The following is an 18,466-nucleotide window of genomic DNA, read 5'->3' as shown; positions in this document are numbered from 1 at the left end:
ATTTATTTTATTTTATTTTATTTTATTAATTTTTACTTCATATGTTTTAAAAAATATGTGTGGTTCTTTTGCGTGGGTTTATATTTTACCTCCAACCATACCAACCTCACGGTGCTTCCTGGAGCTGAAGGAACCTGGGCAGCAAGAAAGGGCACCAGAGCCCCAGGAGCCAAACTAAGCAGCAATTTGGGCTGCCAAAACACTAAAAACATTGTCCTTGCCAGGCACCTGCACCCTTCTGGCTCCAGCACACGAGAGGCAGAGGTGGCAGCTCCATGTGGGGTGCCCAGGTGTAGCAGCTACAATTCCCAGCTGGTTGCTATTTTATTTTTTTTTTTAAGCTTGTTTTAGCTGCAATTATACTAATTATAAACCTGGAGCTCCCACCATGTGGTCTCTGCATGCAGCCCCTGCCCAGCAAGGGGGTGGCCGAGCTCCAGCCCCGAGGGTCCCCAGGGAGCATCACCCTCGGCTGCTGCCTCCACGGGCTGCACAGGCGATTGAGGTCAAGCTCGATGGGAGTGGAAAAAAAACCTCCCTTGGTATGGACGTGACATGGCAAGGTTTAGCCAAGCCTGCAGCAGCAGGGATTAAGATGCTGCTCGCTCACGAGGAAGCCATTTGGTTGCTTTATTCTCGTCTCGGTCCCCACTTTGGGCTTTTGCAGCTCTGCAGAGAAGTGAGAGGTGGGAGAAGAGCAGCGAGGCTGGGCGGGAGCAGGATGCAGAGGAGAGGGGTGCCTGCTTGTGCAGGAGGTGCTGTTCCCCGCTCCCATTTCTGCTCGGGGACAGAGGAAAACCCACGCCTGTGTTTTGCAGCCCATTTGGTGGTGGCACCTGCTAGCAGCCAGCCTCATGCACTAAAGCAAGGACTGAGCTACGTGAGGCTGCAGCTTTGAGCGTGGTTTACCTTGTTTTGTACCTATTTAAATTTTTTTTTTTTTACAGACATGTTGTGCTGGGCTTGACCCGGGCTGACCTGTTGCTGTAACAGCGATGTGCCCAGTGAGTGGGTGGCAGGGGCTACCCTGTGGTTCCAGCATTTTTTGCTAATACCCAAAGTGATTTTAGCTTAATTTTTGCAAGAAATGGTGTCATGTACAGAGAAGGACCAGCAAACCTTAGGCAGTCTGAGTGTAACTCACCCCGTGGAGTGCCGAGAGACAAGCCTAACGCATCGAAACGTACGGGCTGAGGCACACAAAGCCAGCTCCCAGCAAATCCAAGGCTGAGGAGGAAGAAAACCCCATTGCTGCCATCCTCTTCCTCCTCCTGGCACAGACAGCTCACTGCCACACGAGAGGGAAGGGGGCAGGCACTCACATCTCCCGATTTTCCTGCACTACTAATAGATTTTAATATACACTGGATGATTTGGGTTACTGCTGTGACTGAACCAACAGGAAGCGGTCAGTACATCTTTAAATAAAAGCTCATTTTTGGAAGCTTGTGGAAGGCACGTTCGTTTGGTTGCCAATACACAAAATTCCACTTGCAGCAGTCGCCCAGGCGCGCAGAGCTCACCTCTGCCTGGCCTGGCTCCCGCAGGAAGCATTCAGAGCCAATTTCTTGCCCAGGCCATGAATTTGGATGACAAAATGCTCGTGGATGTGTGGATCCGCCATTCCCCGAGGAGTCTCTGCCCCACTTAACCAAGTGCACCTTTACCACAAAGTGCACCACGCCCCCAAAAAAGGGGCTTGAGCCAGAAGGGAGCAGGGCAAGAAATTGTTCTCGGTAGCGTACAAGGGAGCAGGACAAACTGGCCACGGAGATATCTTGTATTTGTTGTTCTGAGGGCTCCCCAGCTTTCTCCACTCCTTCCCCAGCCCCAAAGATGGGGACGGGCTGCACACACACGCGGGCACGCATGCGCGCACACACACCCACACACAGCTTTATTGGTTTGTTTTTTTTTTCTTTTTCTTAGCAAAAAAATAAAAATTTATTGTCCTCTAAAAAAAAAAAAAAATCCATCCTGCCCTTGGAAACTGTGACACAGATTGAGTTCTTTTCAGCCCCACATGCAAATTCATTCTGCCAAGAAAAGAGTCTAAACCAGGTTTCCGACAGCCAAAACACATATTTACAGAGTACGAGAGAACGACAGCTGAAATCACAGTTCTATACATGGAATCAACAACACGTTTTACACACCACCGATCACCATTCTGCCAACTTCTACACGGACTTGGGGCGCTTCTGCCCAGTGCCCTTCCTCCCGGGGAAAGCGAGGAAGAGACTGGGCAAGAATTGCCACGAGAAATACTGCAGTGTGTATTATTATTTTTTTTTTTTAAACTCATACTGTACTTATTTTGTTTTAACATTGGAAGCTACGGAGTGGGGAAGCCCCAGAAATCTCTCCGACGCAGTCACTAGTTTGCAGGAATACTTCACCTTTAAAATACTAGGTTTTACATCAGTAACATCTACATTGCTGTTGGCCATCACTCCAGGGATTATTATAAATCTGGAGGAAAACACTGGTAATATTTTTCCTTCTTAGATGGGGGGGAAAGGGGAGAGAGAGGATTCGGAGGCTGGTGGAACAGCAATGAATTACTGAGTCCATTCAGCATTAAAGGCTTCCTCACACGGTAAGGAATTCTCTTCATTGTCTCAGCTGCACAAGCCTTGCAAGTGGCTCAGGTTCAGCTTCAGAGATGTATGGAAAGGATAAAACCCTTCGGTATGGGAACAGCTGCAGTGGCTGCCTTCTGGGGAAGGCGAATTAAGGGAAAGGAGCTCCAGCTCTGAGACCTGCCCCAGGCCCACCAGTGCCAGCGGCACCGGGCTACGGCATCGAAGGCTGGGTGGGACCTGAAAGCGGTCCTGGTAGCCCAAAGTGATGCTCACCAACGTTCTTCAGCTCTTGGCTATCCTCTACAGCTAGCTCCTTGCTTTTGGTAGCCATCTACCCAGGATTTTGTTGTCTCAAGCCATCTGCTTCTATATTGTTTCTCTATAATAAAGTAAAAGCGTATTGACCTTTAGGATACTGCAGTTTCACAAGCCAGTTAAAGACTCCCTTTCCCCAGCTCTCAGCCGAGAAGTGTCCGACCTGCACAGTTAGTCACCGACGTCAATTGTGAGGCTCCCAAAAACGCGGGGAGAAAAACATCATTGCCCAGCGAGGAGCCTGTGACAGGGCAGGATGCGGCCGCGCTCAGGGCTGCTCGGGGGCAGCCAGCTGGGGGGGGGGCTCAGCGAGAAGCCTCGGGGACCACTTGGGGACCACCACTTCGCTTCGAGGCGTGACAGCCAAAAAAAATACAAAGTCACCTTGGTTCTGATGTATTACTGCGTGTCCTGTAACTGGGAGTTCCTGCTTCAGAAAGAAGCTCGACAGTACGTTACACGGGCTGTACATATTAGCACCAGGTTTATTTTTTTACAAGTCTCTTTTTTACACCGCGCAGAAGCTGACCACAGACTCTTGAAGCCTTGAAGGCAGTGCTGCGATTGTGGTTAATCCTGCCTGCCTGGGGCCGGCGGTAACAACTGCTGGAGTGGGTGAGAAGCACTGCCTTCCCCCCCCCCTGCTCTCACCTCGCTCAGGTATGAAATGTTGGCCCCCCAAAATAGTCACAAAATACACAACGATGAAGTTCTCTTTCCCAGCTGCTGCCTAAGAAAGTAATTCACATTTCAGATACTTCTTGATTTGGAAAGCAGCAAACAAATTGATAGAAACCTAAATTGAAGAGGTGTTTCTTGAAGCACCAGAGGAAAGAGAAACAGCCTACGGGCTTGTGCTAAGAGTGCTGAGACAGGCTGGGGCGGTGGCGAGGGAAGGGGACGCGAGGTCCTGGGGCTAGTGCTAACTCCTTGTCACTGCTCTGCCACGAGCACAGCGTGGCAACAGAAAGTTAAAATTTAAGGGCCACAACTAGGGAAATTTTGAATTCTTTGGTCCTTCAGGATAAGTTTTAAAACAGAGTAACTGTTTTACTGAAAAGGAAAAAAAAATAAAAATGCTTTCTCTGGTCTGGAATGGTTCTCGTAGCCCTCTGGGTCCCCCCAGAAATGAGGGGCAAGTGTCTCGTCCCCCTGGACCCTACAGACGTGCATCACGCTGTGACTGGCAGTCACACTGCGACAGAGCTGCAAACAGAGGACAAGCTTCATCTGAAGAGAGGGGAGAATGCGAAGAGCCCTTGGGACTCAGCTCAAGTCACACAGGTGGTGCTAGTTCTGGAACGAGGGCTGTCCGAAGACAGCATCACCCTGAAGAGGCCCCCAGGAGGCAGGAGAGCAGAGAAACCACCACGCTAACAAAAAGTAAGCGTTACAAACCAAGAGCCAAAACAGGCTGGTGAGCTCTGGCTCTTATAAATATTAAAGACCTGATTCAAGAGTTTATTTCCTATGATTTAAGTTAGTTACAAAAACTTTAGTTTTGTTTTTTTTGTTTTTTTTCTTTTATCTTCATTGGGCTTTTTCTTTCTCCCACAACTTTTATCCCTCCCTCCCCCCGCTTTTTTTTCCCCTAAAAAAAGAAATGTTCACATATTTTAATAAAAGGTCTTTCCTTAAGATCAGACCAAGGCAGATGTGCTGCCCCATGGCACAGACATTCAAAGGCTATAACCAAACAACATAGCCACAATATTCACCCAACAGTGTCTCTCCATTAAAAAAAAATTAAAAAACTGATGCTAGTTACAATAAAATACACATGGAAAAAAAAAGCATTTTTACCAAAAAAAAAAAAAAAAAAAGAACGAGTTAATGGGAAAACATAAAAAAAAGAACTACACAGAGCTGCACTTAAGAGATCATCTGGGAATGCATATTAACCCCTTCCATATGAAGGAAAGGTGGAATTATGGAAGCAAACCTAATTATGTCTTTGCATTAAAATATGAAGCTTTCTGAGAGGCTCCAGTAACAATTCAGTTGTTCCTACAACAACAGTGGGCTGCTGGAGGTTCCAGTGCTTTTCCAGGTCAGGGAGGGGTAGCACAGGACGCATCCCTGTGCGAAATAAAAATATTTAATCAACTGAGTGGCCTTCTAGTTGAGATCCCAGCAGGTTACTGCAATCCACCCGATGTAAAAATTTAATGTACATGCTGGTAAAGAAAGTCACAGGAAGCTCAGCTGATGGACAGGTCTAAGCTGGTGGCGTTTCTTTTCCCTAGAAAGGAGCTGCACTGGACAGTGTGTTGTGTATTGGACTGGTCTGTGGGATTTCTTTCTTTGCTTTTCTAAAATGATCCAAGAGAATAAATTCACTGTGGACAGATACAAAGAGAATCCTAGGAAGGAGAAAGTCCCTGAGCTCCTCTGCAGATGGTGTATGGGGCCAAAGGGCTGAAAATGAACTCAGCAGGGCTGAGATGCCAGTGAGAGCTGTGCAAGGGTGGTGGAAAGTCATGTGCTCAGGAAAGGAGTCTGAAATAGGAGGAAGGAGAGGACTGGAAAACCCTGCAACAACACCTTGCTTGCACTGAGGAAAAGGGAGTGCATTCCTCTGATGGGAGATGCTTCTTTCTGCTCCCACACGATGAGTTTATCACCCCTGCCAGCACACAGCACTGGAGGTGGGCACCCAGCCGCATGCAGCAGGCTACCACATTACTACTAAGTCACCAGTACACAGACAGACTGGTTGATGAGTTATTCTAAGGAAATATCTGAAATTGAAGTCTTTTTCCTTTCTATCTCCTTGCTCTGTAAGATAATAACTAACACAGGAACCACCGCCACAGGGCACTGTTAGACTAACTAGCTTCAGAGTTTCTAAACAGCGACATTTCCTTACGTACATAAGAATGGTGGCTGCATTTATAAGCTTAAGTGGTGATATGTGTCCTGTTTTGTGCCACAGTGATGAGCTGCTGAGGGCAGGAAGAAGCATCTCCACCTAGGAACAGAAGGTGAGGAATTTGCACTCTCCTCCAGCTCCACTTTCAAGCAGGAATAGATCTATCAGCGGTTTGTTCCATGCTGGGCTTTCTCCGTCACCACTGGCAGACGTGATTCCTGGCTTGATAGCTTCTGAACTTAGAAGCCCGCAATTCATCCTCGAGATGCTGAAACAGGCAACACCCGCTCTGTTCAAAAAAAGCGTCCTTAAACTATCTGGAATTGTTTCATGCGTTTCAGCAGTGGCTATGAAAGAGGTCTCTGTGGCTAAAAGGAAAATCAATCTGGTTTGAAACGCTAAAAATCCTCTAGACAGCTCCCACACAAAGGGGTGCCTGGAGAGAACTAACTTGTGCATCCATACTCCTTTCATGAAGGGCTTTAGCTGGCACAAGGGCAATACTTCTAAGGCTGCTGAAACCTGCAGCATTAGCTGTATCAGCAATGATTACTGGTCACTGAATTTGGGGGCCTGGCTTGCTCTAGGTACAATATATTTTTCCCCTTTTTTTTTTTTTCTTTTCATATAAATATACAAAGAGTGTAAAAAATTTTTAAAAAGCGAACTTTGCTGTTTTAAATGACAGACAAAGTTTCTGCACATTCAGAGATCGGCAATGTGAGGCCCACCAGGCAGGGACCCAGCGGAGCTTCCATCAGGGAGGACGGCTTTAACCAAGCTGGGTCAGTGAAAGAGCAGGAAGACCGAAGACATGAAAAAAGTCATTTCAATCCACCTCGATCCTCCCCATGATCTCAACTCTTCCTCTGGAAAGCACGTGGAAGCCCCTCTTGCCCACTCTAAATCCTTCTGGAAATAGTCAAAAATTTGTTATCACCTAAATAGAAAAGAGGAGAAACACAGACTCTTTGCAAATGGCCCTTTGATCTGTATTAAAAACAGCTCTCAAAGTTCCTCAAGAGTTAGAATTAGTGGGGCACGGGTGAGGGGCAGTTTAGATACGGGTTGTAAAATATTAAAAAGTGCTCTGCAACTAATTTTTGTTTTATGTGGGTATGTGCGTGTGTGTGCATATATATACATACACAAACATGCACATACACACACATATATACATATATATATCTACACATACATATATATATGTACACATACATATATATGTACGTATGTATAAAGTTAAAAAGTTCTATACGATATGATTAGAACAAGCGTCCTTGGAAGGTCACGACTGGAGAGAATGGGGCCTGTTGGGATGGCAGATGGGACACTCGCCCTCCTCGGCGCACGTTTCACACAGCACTGCGTGTTGGCACGGTAACACCACCCGGTTCTCTTCCTGACACTTAAGGCATTTCACTGACTGCATCTGAAATACTGCCTGCAAGAGATGGGGACAGGGCAAAACGTAAGCATCAAAACGAGAAAACAGAAGGGCTCCAGCCCCGTGCTACACAGTTTGGGGACCAGCAAGGAGGCAGCAGAGGACAGACTTGCAGCTGTCCATCCATTTTTCTTCTGAAGCAAAAGCAAAGCAGCACAGCATGGTGTCCTTTAGGACCTTTAGGATCACAGCAGCTTTGATCGACTGAAACTCTGTACTTTAGGTACAGAGAAGAGGCAGATGTTTTCCTTTAAGGTGGCTAGAACTCACTTTGGCTACCTCCACATAGAATTGCTTTGTTAGGCTGCTGATTTCTGACTCTATTAACGAAAAGAAAAAGAGCTGCTATCTGTAGGAGCGGAGGCAGCAAGGCCCTGCTCTGCAAATCCCTGGCACTCACCTTATCGACTTTCTCCAAGTTTGCCCGCAACTGTTTCTGGAGGGTGTAAAGTGAAGAGAGCGAGAGAGCTTCCAGGTCAGAGAAGGAGCGCAGAAACTGAGGGTCCTGGCCCGTGTGGATCCTCTCCAGCTCCTCCTGCAGTTTCTTCACTTGCAGCTCCAAGGCTTCCCTCTGCTCCCGAGCCAGTTCACATTCCATGTTAGCTGTGTTGGCGCGATCATTTGCTTCCTCTGCCTCCTTTTTCCAAGCATCACAAGCCTACGAATTCCAACAAAGAGAGTAACAGCAGTTTGAAAACTCTGTCAGCGTCCAGGAGAGAATCCTAGGCAAAAATACTCATTTTTTCTACATGCTCCTCACCAGGAGTGTATTCTGTCTAATCTGCCCTGTTCCCAAATTCCCAAACATCCTTGGAGCTCCACTTCAAAGTGCTGCTCATTCTGGGTACCCCATCCAGTTGGGCTGCAGGCTACAGATTTGGTTTAGGCAGCTAAGGGGATGAAATTTGCATAACATTAAATTGTCACGGATCTAAGTCAATCGCCAGTCTAAGAGACTGTCAAGCACTTCAGTGCATCTGTTATGACACCTGGCCTTGCACTTGCAGCATCTGAACGCATAAAACAAATCGCTTCAGTCTCTCCAAAGGGGGGAGAAAGAATAAGAACACTTAAGACAATCTGCTGGTAAAACCTGCAGCTTTCCTCATCACCTCAGCCTCTGGTAAGCTCCTGTTTAAAGGCTGACACCCTCCTACTCCCTTACCCTCCTTAATCTCGCTTCTCAGGAGTTGCCCAAGTACCTGCTTGGCTTGTTTCCAAGACTCTTCCCACTGCTTTATTGTGCCGTTGGCTTCATCCAGTTCTTGTCGTAGTCGTGCCAGCTCCGCAGCACCTGGACCTGACAGAAATGCAGGTGAGGTACTGGGCGAAAAACTCCCCGAAGCAAAGTGTTCCCATATGCTGCTGTTCATCCCATTTAAACCTGTTTCACAGGGAAATAGAGAGGGTTATGTCACAGGTGCTGGCAATTCCCCCATTTCCTCCCTACCCCTGTGAAGTCCAGGATTCAAAAATGCGTATATAGGAATGAGAAGATTTATTTCATCCCCAGGACCCAGAGAGGGACTTTATAGGGGAAGTTTGACACCAGTAGGCCTCTTTTATAATATACAGAAAATCCAAGGAACAGCTGAAGCAATTTTTGAACCAGGTGGTTTTTAGAAGCATTGACTTTACAGTCAAGTTGACTACCAGCTTGAATCCCCCTTCTCATAGAGAATTGACTATACCCTAAGAAAATGTGTGTAGGGCCTTTACTTCTCTTTTTGTCTCCTCAGCTTGGAGCTTTTCTGAGTCTCACTTCCCAGACGGCCAGACTAAAACGCTCCAATGTCACTACTGTCTGTGTATGCAAGGATCAGAACTGGAAAGCCCTGTTTCTAAAGGAAGAAGTGGAAGCAGCAGTATGCACATCAGCTTAATCCCTTGCAGAGTTGTAGCATGCAATCAGTGACTGGCACCGTGGAAAGATCAACTAGCCACTTCCTTATTTTAGCATGTTCAAATCATTCCTCTCTTCAGGAAGAACTTCAAGGCTTGGGAGACAAAGCAACAGAAAATCAGCTGTAAACAAAGCTGGCTCTTTAGGCTGACGCCAGCCTCAGAGTCTTGGCTGCCTCTAAGGTTTGTACTCTTTTAATGACAAAAAATATGTTCACTCGAAATAAGAATCCACAGTTTGTACTCAAGGGAGAACTGGTAGGAAAAGCTCATCTCCAGACGGAGCTGAGCGCTACGGCCTCATACGCACAGACACCCCCCAGCCTGACGTAGGAGTTGTTTTTATTTACTGGTGCTTACCACTGGGTGAGGACACTCCTAAATCTCGTTGCAACTGATAACTGTGATCTTCCAGAAGCCAAACTGACTGTGTTTGCAAGCAAGCCCTAGGGCCAACAGCCTCTCACTGAAAACTAACACAACTTACGTCCCATTTAGTGCCAGCCAAGACACAAACAGCCTCGAGGGAGCAGCTGAAAACCAGTAACTTGTCTTGACTATGGGCTTAGCTGCATAAACAAGTCATTTAGCAGAGCAGCAAGGGCTCTTCACTGGCTCAAGCCACTTACCATTGATCCATTTCAGCTGCTCAGAAGTGCACTCATTTGAGAGCAAGAAGTTTTAGTGCAGCCCCAACTCACATTTTGCTTTTAAAACTCTGGCTGACTTAAAAGGGAGGCTAGCACTACGCAGGATGCTGGCAAGCCACAAATTCTGCCATAATGCTGCCCAAACTAATCTCATTGTTTCTTTTTACTCCCTCTTTCCACCTGCTGCTCTCACTACACACCTAAAATATGAAGTCCCTGTAGTCACGAATGCCTTCTCTGCACACACAGCATCTAGCACAGTGGGAACCAGCCCAGGACTACGTATTTTCAACTAAACAGCAATACCTACAAGCAATAACTACACATCAACTTGCATGCATTCAGTGAGTCACATGGAACAGATTCCAGAGCTCCAACTGCCAGGTTATAATTTTAAAAACCTTATCAAAACCTTGGCAAAAATGTTTTTGTTGCATTCCAAGAAAATATCTTATTTTTCTTGAAAACAAAATATTTGAATGCATTTGAAAAAATCCTGCATTTCTTTGGTTTTATATTTGTCCTGACTATGCCTATTTTACACAAATAAACTGCTTAATAACTCATTTTTTCCTGAAATTAAAAGCAGACCTTATTAGCAAGTTTCCCTTCTCTTACTGAAACTGGAACGAACAGCCAGCCTCAACACTAATTAATAGCAGAGATGCCCTCTGATGTGTCTTTTCTTATTACTGTGATTGTAAAAGCTGTTAAAGCAAAATAGCAATCACAAGGCCTGGAAGCGTGGCTTTGGCCTGTGCAAACAAGGGATGCAGTTACACAGAGAAGTGCATGCAACAGTAGATTACAACATAATAAAATGGTTAAGTGTTTTTAAGATGGATATTAGAGATTCAAGTGTATATAAAATCGAAGCATTGACTTCTACATCAATAGAAGGAGCTATTATTTAAAAACAGAAATCAGCAGAGCAAGTGTCACTGTAGCCTTAAGTATAAACATTTCTCAAGGTAATCCAACATCTGCATAATTAAATGGATTTGTTCCCTCAGTTCCCAGTTCTGCCCAATACAGCTGAAGCTCCAAAGTAACCTCTGTTCCCTTCCCTTCACATTCTCTCATACAGGAAACGGATCCTCGAGAGAGGGGAAAGAAAAAGGAGCAAAGGGGACATAGCTGGACAAGTACAATGAACTAAGCTGGCTTTATAGCTCCCAAAAGCCAACCTATCCTAGGAGCAGTCCCAACAGCAAACTGCAATCCCCACCTCAAACAAAACTGAGGAACCAACTCTGAGTTTTATATAAAAGTAAAGTCTCAGTACAGCAGTAGGGGTTTGAAAGGACAAAGCTCTTTTTCCCAAACGGTATCATCAGAGCAACGCCCTTTTTCTCAGTCCGGAAACATGAGGAACAGAGGGAATTGCTCCTTTGCTCTCGAGTTATTAGGTGATTTTTGGAAAAGCAGCTTTAGTACTGTTGCTCTTCTCACGGGAAGAAGAGCCATAAATGGCAGCAGTGAAATAACACATTAAAATCAAAGCTAACTTAAAAGGAAATACTTACATGGCACAGACAAGCATGTACATGGGACACACACACTGTGCATTTACCTAATGATCCATGAGAAGCTGATGTCCCCAGGAATGTGTTTTCTGATTGGCTTAAGTGTCCCTGGGGCTGATGGAGGAAATGCGATGAGAGGCTGACCGGTGGAGAAGGAGAGGCAGAGTGAAAGGAGGCAGAGCTTCCAAGGGAGCCGGGGATATTTACAGGAGCAGAACTCTGCAGCAAACTCCCACCTGGACAAAGAACACACAGAGAATGGCTATGTATGACTGTGAAGTATGGGCCAGGGCACAGCGCAGGAGTTCAGAGCAGAAGGCGTTAGCTTCCCTCTCTCCTAAGCCCCTGAGGATCCCCTCCACTTCTCACCGTGTTGGATTCCCCCTCTAAGCCTTAAGGAGGAGCACTGAAGCTGCTGTCCCACGAGCCACGTAGGTTAAGACCCTCCAGAGTTCAACGGACTACTTCCTTTCATTGGCCAAAGCAACGAAAGGTTTTCTGAGCAAGCTTCAGTCCCTGTCAGTCTAGAGAAGATGAATTTGGTATCTGGTGAAATACTTCGTAACGGAAAATTCACTTTTATAGCACGTTCCTCTACCTTTAACGCTTCTAAACAACCTGTAATAAGAAGACTATCACACTGGGCCAGGTCACGACCTGAACTACTGAAAATCGGTGACTAGCTTTAGACCTATGTGAGTGCTTGGATCTACCAGTAATTAAAAATAATCAAACGAACGAAAACCTAACCTCCAAAGATACCACACTTCCCTTACACAAGAGGTCAGTCTGCCTGCCACGCACAGACCGAGGAAGATCCCAGCCCTGCTCCTCACTCTCTTCTGATCTTCCTTCTTAGAAGACCACCAGAAAACACCGAGAACCGACGGAAAAAGAGGGAAAAGTGTGGAGGATCTCCAAGCCCTGCAGATGGGTAGTGGCAGAAGCAGGGCTACCAGCAGACATGCACAATAAGCTCTCTGACCGGACTCTTATTTTTGGCAGGGCAGTGGAAGTGATATTCTTTAGGGTTCCTTCCACACCTCTATACAGCTCCAGGCAGAGCAGCTCCCTTGGAAACCTTCAGACAATGAAAGTTAGCTCCAAATCAAAACCTGTCTTACAGAACAAGGGTAACCAGAAACTACAGGCACTTCTAAAAAGCTAGGAGACGTTTCATTTTCCTCTGGACACTCCCTAGATACAGGTAGAAGAGGCCTCAGCCTACCTCCAAGCCTTAAAGATGAGACAGACACTACAGGAATCAAACCAGCAGGCCATGATGACTGACAGATGGATAGCATTACCAGGTCACTGAGTTTCCTGTTACTACTACGGAGAGTTTTCTGCTCGAGATGCAAATCGTTACACTTTGGCTTGGTTTTAAAGGTATCAAATACCTTCTAGAGTCTACTTACATACTTGGAAATAAATAAATAAATAAAATCAAGTCCCATTCAGTCTCAAGAAACATCCCCAGGACACCTGGGCCCAATGGCAAGAACTCAGCCCTGCTAGTCAATAAGGGCAAGCTTTCCCTTGAAAGATGCTCAGCGGTTGCCAGAGTTTGTTATAACGGCTGTTTTAACCAACGGTATTTTAGGACTGGTTTTAGAGCTTGGTTGGGCTGGCTCCACTGAGGTGACTGGGCAACACTGCTTGGCAGAAGATAAAGAAAGCTCTGTTGCTTTCATGTACCTATCATGATGCCACTCGTGTGGGGCACTGTGCTGCTGTCAAATGTCTTCTCCAGGGCAGCCACTCCGAATTCATTCAGGTCCAGGTCATCCAAGGCAGACTCTGCCAGACACAGAGGTACCAATTATGTTATAAAGGACCAACAACTTCAAGAGATAGGATGGCCCAAAGAGCCTACATGCAGAGGAGCCTTCGTTCTCTGTTTGCCAGTCTGCACTGCCCTACTCTCCATCCTGTGCAATGCTGCTGTAAAACAGTTTGGCAGAAGTGTCATGGGCAGCTTTTCAGTTCAGGTTCTTTTACCTGATCTGATTTCTTTGTCTCAAAGCATTCCCAAACGTTATATTAAAAAAAAAAAAAAAAAAAAAAAAAGTCTGATGAAATAACAGCAGTTCCCATAAGTCTTCCCCAAATAGCTCTTCCAAGTCTGTCCATAACACGCAGTAACGCTGGCTTATGACATGTCTGGGTCTGGCTTGTGCTTTGTCCCTACTTCGTTGAAGAGCCACTTGGAAAAGGAATACCAGCAGAAGGGAACACTTCAAAAACATCTCTGAGGTTCAACGATAAGACAAAATAAAGAAAGCTTATGAATGCCTGCAAACGTTATATCTACTTGAACATGCCTCGTCACTAACCTTGATCAATAATAGTTCCATCCCACACATGCCCACTCATTTCTATTACTGTTTTTAACAAACGAATGAGATCACCTCAGAAATGTTAGATCAAAAAACAGGTGACCAAAAAAGGTGTATCTATCTAAAAGGAGTGATTCCCCGCTACGAACTCTCTCGTTCTCTTTTATCTTACAGCCTCTGTCCCACAACCTGTGAAGGGCAAGTCCTTGCCAGCTACCTGGTGGCGGCCCTTCCTATAAAATTGTCGTTTAGAATATGGGGTCGTAGCTGTGGGAAAACGTCTTGATGATTTCCTGCCTGCTCCAAACTTTTTTTTTTTTTGTCACTTTGACAAACCTAAAACTAAAGCCCTTTACACCACCTGACGTTCTGGATAAACGGCACAGAGGCCTTTGGCCTGCTGTTGGTCCTCTAGGTGAATTTCACCTCTAATAACCTGCAGAAAACATCAGATGCGTCCTAGTCGCAGAAAAAGCCTACAGGCTCAGGAGTCTGCCCACACTGACACAGATGAAAAATTGGAGTTCACTGGAACACCCACGCTAATCCCAGTTCTCGTACCTGGTGATTCACGTCTGAGGAAGCCCTACTAATGTAAGTGAAAATGGCAAAGTTACCTATGACGGACTCAACGGTGTCACTGGTTGGGTAGAAAGGAAGGGCATTGGCATTCATGCCTGGTATGCTGCTGGTGCCAGCAGGGCTTGGTGGTGTTGCAGCCAGACTGGAGGTGATACTGGAGGAGATGCTGGATGTCAGCGGGCTCCCCACTGGGAGAATACCCAGTATGTCCTGAAACAAGAGTTTTGAAAAAGGAAAGAGGTACAAAATAAGATGTCTGTGTAGAAAAATCCCTTCAACAACATGCAGGAACGAGCCAATGATCAGCAACAAACCTGCTCCTGGCTGCTTCCAACCTGACAGATGGTTGGTGCTACTACTGGGCTGGGGGTGGGGGAGAGATTAACAGCTTTTCTTTAATTTCTGCTTTTTTTTTTTTTTTTTTTTTTTCCCTCCAGTATTACAAACAGCCTTCAGGCTGCCCTGAATTAACTCTTGTAACCCACAGGTTGCATGCAATCATAGGCACGGGTCACATAATCACTCATTCAGACTTAGTTCAGCACATGACTTAGAACCTGATATTAAATTCTCTTTGCTGAATCCTTGAACTGAGATGACTCCAAAGAACCACTCCAGCTCTATTTTCTGTAATTTGGAGACATTCTCTGACACTGCTGTGTCCAGGCCCATGAATTTGTCCTGAACTGACACAGGCCGAGCCATTCTCAAATAACCCCTCCAGCAAATAACCCCATCTTCATAAAATAATCCCTCGAGCTGAGCATCCCTCATGGTGTCTGGGCTATAATTTGCTCCCTGCAGAGTGGTCTGCATCTACAGAGATCTCGTGTCCTCATTTGTGGTAGCGTGAGCACTAAGCTAGGTTCAGAGCCTTGCCAGTAGTGCCATACCTGTTTGGGTTGTAACAAAGGTTGCTCCTGGCTCCTGTGTTCCAGTGAATGGGACTTCATTTTTGCTTGCTACAGTAAATAAACAAACAAACAAAAAGATAAGCAGGGGGATTAGCAGCAAAATTAAAAATGGCTGAGCACTGGCTTTGGAGAGGCCATGGGAAACAGTCCCCTCCTCTCTTACAGCCTTACATACTAGAATTCACAGCAGGAGAGCACAGCAAACTGAGAACACCCCAACTAATCTGCTTTTGATATATCAAGACATCACCCTCAGGGTTATGCACAGACTTGTCACTATTACATAGGCCTTCAGCGTTGCTACAGTCTCTGCTGGCACAAAGGACATCTTAAGAAACTAGACCAAACATGACTTATTTTGCCTTGCTATAAATAACTCATCAGCCCTACTAGTATCTAAAATAAATAAATAAATAAAAATAGAGCAGTGAGATATACACTATAATTTTAAATTATGTAACTGTTTTGCAGCTTTGGGAAAATAAAATATGCAGATGCTCGCTTCCCTCAAACTTTTCAAGCTCCCAGCTAGGTTTGCACGGTTTGTAGAAGAACGGAACAGATGTAGTATTACAGAGAACATCATTTTATGGGGAAGGATCTGGATAATCTCTTCAAATTCCTTTAATTTGTCATGAACAAAAATAAAGAGATAACTGGCCAATTTTAAAAGCAAAACCATCTAAAACTATTTTTAAAAAATCCCTCCCCCATCCCTTAAAACAGAGGCCTCAGAGCTATAAAACACGACTGAGGTCAATGCTGGCTGGAACTGCAAAATTGCATGAATGCCAACATATATTTAGATTTCCACTATCCAGCCTGAAAAAATCAGTGTAAGGACCTCGCAGCACCATGTCCTTAACTGATTTCAGCCCTCTTGACATAGACGTAGTCGATTCTGAGCTACAACAACCAGAGCAGGGAAGGAAGTGGTCTCATGAGCCCGTCCGTGTATAACGATCTGGTCTGCAGCCTGTGCTCTGCTCCTCCCATGCTGCTACGTGTGCAATAGCAAGGCACAGGGGGGATCAACTCGCACCCTTTGTGCACGGAAAGGGGGCTAAACAACTGCTTGGAGTCAGGTCTGCTTGTTTACCAACCTCCTCCAGCCCTCTCCATCTGAATCAGAGCCGTGGTCCGGGCATAAAGTCTGCTCACTCGTTTTTATCACGAGCGCAGGCAGCCACCATCTCTGCAGGGGCGTTTCAAGCACGATGCACAACAGCAGGGCACGAGACGCCACGCTGACCTGAGTGATACGCCGTGACTTTCTGGTTTAGACAGCCTCATGGAAAAGATAAATGATTGCTGGGAAGGTATGACATAACCAGACAGGCGAAAGAGAAGCAGAAGAATTCGTCCCTTGTTTTACAGGATTAAATCATTTTCTCTACTTGACTGTACGCCTATGGCGGGGGGAGTAGTCAAAGCCTGGCAAACAGGCAGCTGAGATACGGCTGCAGAGATCCTTCTGCAGCAGGTACCGTTCTCTCATGCTTCTCTGAACAACCTACAGCGTGTTTACATACAGCAAAACTGCTCCCGAACCGCTCCCAGGCTTGTCTTCCTTTGTGCGCCCTGGATGCGCTACATTCGTGCATCTGTGTGTGTCTGATAACACGCCTGCTAGATTATCCAGCACATCCCTACCCTGCTTGACACTCAGCTGAACACAAGATGTGCTATCGACAGACGTCAGCAGCTGAAGTGAAGGCACAGATGCAGCTGTACCCCCCTCACTGGAGGCTTCCTGCCAGTGTGGCTGGCTCTGGTGCTGCTAAGTCTTACTGGAAGCTTTTTTATTTCCCTCCTTTAAATAAAAGAAAAAGTGAGCACATTTCTGAGTTTGTCCCAATTCTCACCGCCTTGCATTCATCAAGCAACATGAGTGTAAAAATGGAGGAAACCAATTGTGACCACTAAGCCAGTCTCCTTTAGCTCTGACTAACATAAAAAAGGGCCGTACATCAACACAGGAATTCAAAGGGCACACTGAAATTCTCCAGCTCACGTTGTTGCAGTCAGGAAAGAAAAACAGAGGGCATAAATTATGAATGAAACTGAATGTTGTATGACCAGTACGGAACAAGCCTGCTGGACGCTGTGTCAGGACACAGAAACACCTCCTGGTCGTGGCACACAACTCCTCCCAGCGCAGCCAGCATTTTCCAGCTTGCTAAATCTTTCGGGACTTCGGAAAAATATTTTTAGCCCTAAGTGCTGGCTCAGCCTTACCACAAGCGATGTGGAATCTATTAACACATTTTTCATTCTAATAAGATAGAAGTTATTTGTACTAAGACGACCAAGGAAAAAATTACAACCCGACTGCAGGGCTGAGCCAGAGTGTCTCTTACATTTCCAAATATGAGTGAACAAAGTTAAGTGCCTAATTACTGGCCTAATTTACAGCATACACGAGGATCTCCGGTGCCCACTGCAGCCAAAGGGAATTACAGAAGATAAAGTAATTATAGATTGAAACAAAATTAAATCGGGACACTTATGAGACACCTAATTTTGTCTTTAGAAGCCCAGCATAAGGCAACTGTGATTATTTCTGTCTCTGTGTTAACAGGCATTTATTCCAGTCATTTAACACAGTTTTTTACTTAATTAAAGCCACATGAATAAGAAGCTACCTGAATACAGTATCTTTGTAGCACAGCCTGGACCTCAGACATAAATGCTCATCGTCTGGCCCTCTTTTTAAAGGCTCCATTCAAGCTCCATCCTCTTTCTCCTTGGCTTAGGCTTGCTGCCCATTTTCTCCAAAGCTGGGCCTCCCTGGCACCCTGCCTCTGCTGGCAGGAAACAGGGGTTCTCTCGGTCCTTCAGCTTTGGGTTCACTCCTCCTTTGCAGCAGAGGCAACAGAACGAGCACATGTTTCTCCTTTTGTTTCTGCACAACTGCTACAAGCTGTTGTGCCCACAAGTAGTGCCAGGATCACAGCATGCTCTGCACTTTACCCCCAAAGATGCGTTGCATCAATTTGCCATTTCCTAAGCCACATGGCACGTTAAGCCAAACAATGGAAGCATTTACAAGAAAGCCTACATGTATATAGCTTAATCTGTAAGTGTCACTAAATCATTTTAATTCAACTAAGCAGTCCTCGAGACTGGTCCTACTGCAAAGATTGATCATATTTTCCCAAAGTTGGAAAAATAAATACAAGAAAACCCACAGTCTGCTTCTAAATTCAACTACTTTCTGCAGGATCTTGTTTGGACAGGATATTTCCACTGTTTTCTCACAGCAGTGCAATACTAACACAGCAATAAGCTTATTAAGACTAGCTTCTCAATATTACAGACAAGAGTTTAAGTG

General features: G+C 45.6%; 1 protein-coding gene across 5 annotated transcripts in view; it reads right to left on the bottom strand.

The window, feature by feature from the left end:
• Positions 1-6,966: 6,966 nt before the first annotated feature.
• The window catches only part of UNK (unk zinc finger), a 39,565-nt gene continuing 28,065 nt past the window's right edge, over positions 6,967-18,466 (bottom strand). For 3 of the 5 annotated variants that reach the window (XM_032199875.1, XM_032199879.1, XM_032199876.1), the window contains 7 exons: positions 15,112-15,180; positions 14,254-14,428; positions 12,996-13,097; positions 11,345-11,533; positions 8,422-8,603; positions 7,620-7,877; positions 6,967-7,216 (listed from right to left, as the gene is read on the bottom strand). In XM_032199875.1, the coding sequence (XP_032055766.1) occupies positions 7,061-7,216; positions 7,620-7,877; positions 8,422-8,603; positions 11,345-11,533; positions 12,996-13,097; positions 14,254-14,428; positions 15,112-15,180 (1,131 nt within the window). In that variant the 3' untranslated portion in view covers positions 6,967-7,060. The remainder of the gene's footprint in view (positions 7,217-7,619; positions 7,878-8,421; positions 8,604-11,344; positions 11,534-12,995; positions 13,098-14,253; positions 14,429-15,111; positions 15,181-18,466) is intronic. The other 2 variants (XM_032199877.1, XM_032199878.1) reach the window with 2 other exon arrangements.

This window comes from Aythya fuligula, chromosome 18, assembly GCF_009819795.1.
Source record: "Aythya fuligula isolate bAytFul2 chromosome 18, bAytFul2.pri, whole genome shotgun sequence".
Taxonomy (NCBI): Eukaryota; Metazoa; Chordata; class Aves; order Anseriformes; family Anatidae; genus Aythya; species Aythya fuligula.
This window is presented reverse-complemented; position numbering and strand designations above follow the sequence as displayed.